We start from the raw sequence: 3,913 nt of genomic DNA, 5'->3' as shown, positions 1-3,913 counted from the left end.
AGGCTGGTCCTCCAGCTCCTACGCTCCATCCCTTTTGACTTCCTACAGTGAGGGCTTCTGAGAATTACTCCTGGGCCTCAGGGAGGCCCGGCTCGCCCCGAGCAAGAATGTGCCTGGATTTGGAGGGAGGCCCCAGGTGCTCCGTGGTGCTCCCACTGACCAGTCTTTTGCTTGCAGGTTTCTTCCTCTTCCTGTGGTTCTGCTCTCAGAGGTGCCGCTCAGAGGCAGAGGCCGAGGCGGAGATGGAGGTGTTCACCTCCCAGATGGTGCAGTAGGCTGGACTACCTGGACTTTCTGGCCCGGAGCTCCCAGCCTCTCTGGCTGCCTGCAGAAGAGAAGATGGCAGCCCAGCTGCTGGAGGACAGAGGCCACTGTTGCCTCTTGGGGGCCTTTTCTACCTCCATGGCTTCCCCAGGCCCAGGGGGCAGGATGTTGCTTTACCTCCTCTGGCATTCTGCTCCGAGGCAAGTCAACCCCACCTGGGGGCAGCCAACTCGCCCCTGGTGCCTCAGCCCAGCTGGCCAGGCCTGTGACCAGAGCACTGGTTGCGGAGTCAAAAGGTCATGTTTCAGCGCCTGGCTCTGAGTCTCACTGTCTGACCTTGGACCTGTCATTTCTCACTGACCCTCAGTTTCCACATCTGTGACCTGGGGACAGATGGCTCTGGTCTTGCCCTGTCCCAGAGTTCTATGAAGATTAAATGAGACCAGGGAGGAAGAGGTCATAGTGGGGTGGGGCAGCTGGCCTAGGGCAGCTGGGGGCAGGGTCTTGACCAGCCTGTCCTGGACAGGCCTGCTGGGCCCTGCTTCCTTCCTTGAGGAGAGGTCACCCCAGGCCGGGAGTCCCACGTCCAGTGCTCAGAGACCCACCTCGTGTTTGAGACCTCATCAGCCTGTGTCCGAAGTTTCTTTTCCTTTTGCTCCCAGATTATGTGGACTAACTCCAAGCCCACCTTTCCTGAAGATCAGAAAATCCTGTCCTTCCCAGAGGCTCCTCCTCCAGTGCTCCCCAGGCCCCTATAGGCCATTTAGACTAGTGACTGGGGCCATAGGACTTCCTGGAGGTGGGAGGGGAGTGCCTCGTTGCCCTCCATCTGAGCTCCAGTGGCCAGGCATTTTGATGACTGGGCAGGTTTGAATTCCCCCTGGTAGGTGTGAGGATGTGTGTTCTAAATCTCACATTTGTTGGTATATACTCTTGGAGCTGGGAGGCGCCTACAGTGTTATAAATTGGTATAAATTATGCAAGTCTTTTGTCATGCTGCACATTCTTGTTTTCTTCTTACTTGCTATGTTAGCTGTCACTGTTGTAGAGAATCACCATTGCCCTTGACCTGTCCTGATAGACGGAGTAGGAGACCACTCGGGAAGCCAGCGCATTTCCCAGACTTTCCACCAGGGGGCGATGTTGGTCCACATCAGAAATCGTGGGGTAGATGCTGTGGTCACCTGTCTGTGGAGATGACACACCAGATGGAGAGGCCCTGCCTCCAGGACTGTGCGTGCTGAGTGACCAGCAGGAGGAATGCCAGTCCTGCTTACATAGCCATTTCTCTTTCCCAACACAGCTGCCCACTCTGGCTCTTGGTGTCTTGTTCTCTGGGCATATCTGGCACTGGAGCAGTGGGCTGGGACAGGTTCTCAGCGACTGGCTCCGGGCCATCAGACAGATTTTGGTGACTTTGAACATCACAGGGCGGGAACTGGAGCCAGATCCCTTTTCTCCCAGGGGGACCCTCTGCCCTCTGTTCATTTCTTACACGAATAGCCTTTCATTCGGTGGTGAATGGTTCAATTCCGGAGCTAGATGGCCTGGGATCAAATGCCAGCCCTGCCACTTGTCAGCTGTGTGACCATGGACAAACCATTCCACCTGTCTGTGCCTGAGTTTTCCCATCTATAAGACAAGGGTAATAGTAATACCCTTGGGGCTGTTTCCTAGAATTACTAGCCCCATTCCGTGTCACTGTGGCCACATCTTCCATTGGCAGCCCAGGCTTGGTAGGATCTAACAGGCCAGGTCCGGGCTGGGGTGGGGAGGAGGGAGGGAGCTCCCAGGCAAGGCCCTGCTTTTAACCTTATTTAGAAGGTTAAATAAAATAACCCATATAAAGAGGCTTCAGTTCAGTTCAGTCGCTCAGTCCTGTCCGACTCTTTGTGACCCCATGAATCGCAGCACACCAGGCCTCCCTGTCCATCACCAACTCCTGGAGTTCACTCAAACTCATGTCCATCGAGTCAGTGATGCCATCCAGCCATCTCATCCTCTGTCGTCCCCTTCTCCTCCTGCCCCCAATCCCTCCCAGCATCAGAGTCTCTTCCAATGAGTCAACTCTTCGCATGAGGTGGCCAAAGTACTGGAGTTTCAGCTTTAGCATCAGTCCTTCCAGTGAACACCCGGGACTGATCTCCTTTAGAAGGACTGGTTATAAAGACTTAGCAGAGGGTAAGTAAGTGCTCAGTGAATGAATGGTCACCGCTGTCATTCATATGCTGTTATTATTGTTAGCAGCGCCACCTGAATTTCAGAGGCTGATCCATCTAAGGTCCAGGTCTGCTCGTCCTCACAGGTCCAGCTCCTCTCTGGGCACATCTTGTGTCCCTTGGCTTTGCCACTTTCCCCAGAGCTGCCTCTACCCAGCCTTGCTGGCCTTTGGTCATTTTAGGAAGCTTCTCCACGTGGCACAGCCTCCAGGCATTGCCACCGATCACCCTACCCCTCCGTTCCCCAATTCTCTGATCTAGTGAAATTCTCAGGGGCTCAGTTATTGTGTCTCCCATGAAATCGCTCCAATTTTCCCACAGAGAAGGTCTCTCTCCCACTTTGACTCCAGGCAGAGTGTCCCCCTGCCTCTATCAGGGTGATGTGAGCCCCTATCCAAGCTCCTCTGGTTTGGCCAGCTCTGGCTTGTACCAGGCTCCCCAGGCCTTGGGATGGGTCCCCATTCCAATGAGGATCCTGAGGATCATGGGAATCTTCATCTCCTCTCTTCAGCAGCTCCAGGGAGCGGTGTCCCAGGCTGACTCTGCAGCCCAGTAAAGCAGGGCCTTGCCTGGGAGCTCCCTCCCTCCTCCCCACCCCAGCCCGGACCTGGCCTGTTAGATCCTACCAAGCCTGGGCTGCCAATGGAAGATGTGGCCACAGTGACACGGAATGGGGCTAGTAATTCTAGGAAACAGCCCCAGACATGTGGCCCTGAGCCCAGTTGGGGTTCATGCTCTGGGCAGGGACCACTTTCTGGAAATGCCCCAGCTGGGTGTGGGGGCAGGGATGAGGGAGCCCTTGCGGGGCCTCTATGTCCTCCTCTCACTCCCAGCAGGGTCCTGGCCTTGCCCGGACTCCACATCGGGTGCAGCTTTCAGGGGCTTCCAGACTTAGCAGGAAGATGGTGTGGGTTGTGTCTGGGCAGGGCCGCTGCTCAGGGCCAGAGACTCCGAGGAGGCACCTGGTGAGGGATGACAAGTCGATGCCAGAAAGGCCACAGACTAGCAGTTTCTGTGTTGCTTTGCTGCTTTTTTTTCAGAAAGGCATAGTGTGTGTACGGGGGGAGGAGTATTGAATGAGGGTTGTCCAATAAAGCACAAGATGCTCGATCTGGGGGACAGATACAAAAAAAGTTCACTGTTTATCTGAAATTCAAATTTCACCCTGTAGATCTCCATCTACTTATTTTTTCTTTACTTCTTTTGCTAAGCCTGGCAACATGCTTTTTTTTTTAAATATAATTTTTGGCTGTTCTGGGTCTCCGCTACTGTGCACACTAGTTGTGGAGCACTAGTACTAGTTGTGCACGCGCTTCTCGCTGTGGTGACTTGCTGCGGAGCACAGACTCTAGAGCTCTTGGGCTTCAGTAGTTGTAGCACGGGGGCTCAGCAGTGGTGGCGCACAGGCTTAGTTTATGTTGCTTAGGAAG

General features: G+C 54.5%; 1 protein-coding gene across 8 annotated transcripts in view; it reads left to right on the top strand.

The window, feature by feature from the left end:
* The window catches only part of GPR114 (G protein-coupled receptor 114), a 27,061-nt gene extending 25,125 nt beyond the window's left edge, over positions 1-1,936 (top strand). For 5 of the 8 annotated variants that reach the window (XM_010861870.1, XM_010861871.1, XM_010861872.1 and 2 more), the window contains one exon: positions 178-1,935. In XM_010861870.1, the coding sequence (XP_010860172.1) occupies positions 178-275 (98 nt within the window). In that variant the 3' untranslated portion in view covers positions 276-1,935. Of the gene's footprint in view, positions 1-177 lie in introns of all 8 variants that reach the window. The other 3 variants (XM_010861876.1, XM_010861874.1, XM_010861875.1) reach the window with 3 other exon arrangements.
* The last annotated feature ends 1,977 nt before the right edge of the window (positions 1,937-3,913 follow it).

This window comes from Bison bison, unplaced genomic scaffold (genome assembly GCF_000754665.1).
Source record: "Bison bison bison isolate TAMUID 2011002044 unplaced genomic scaffold, Bison_UMD1.0 scf7180017864473, whole genome shotgun sequence".
NCBI classification, from domain to species: Eukaryota; Metazoa; Chordata; class Mammalia; order Artiodactyla; family Bovidae; genus Bison; species Bison bison.
The sequence above is the reverse complement of the archived record's forward strand: the minus strand, read 5'-3'. Positions and strand labels throughout refer to the sequence as shown.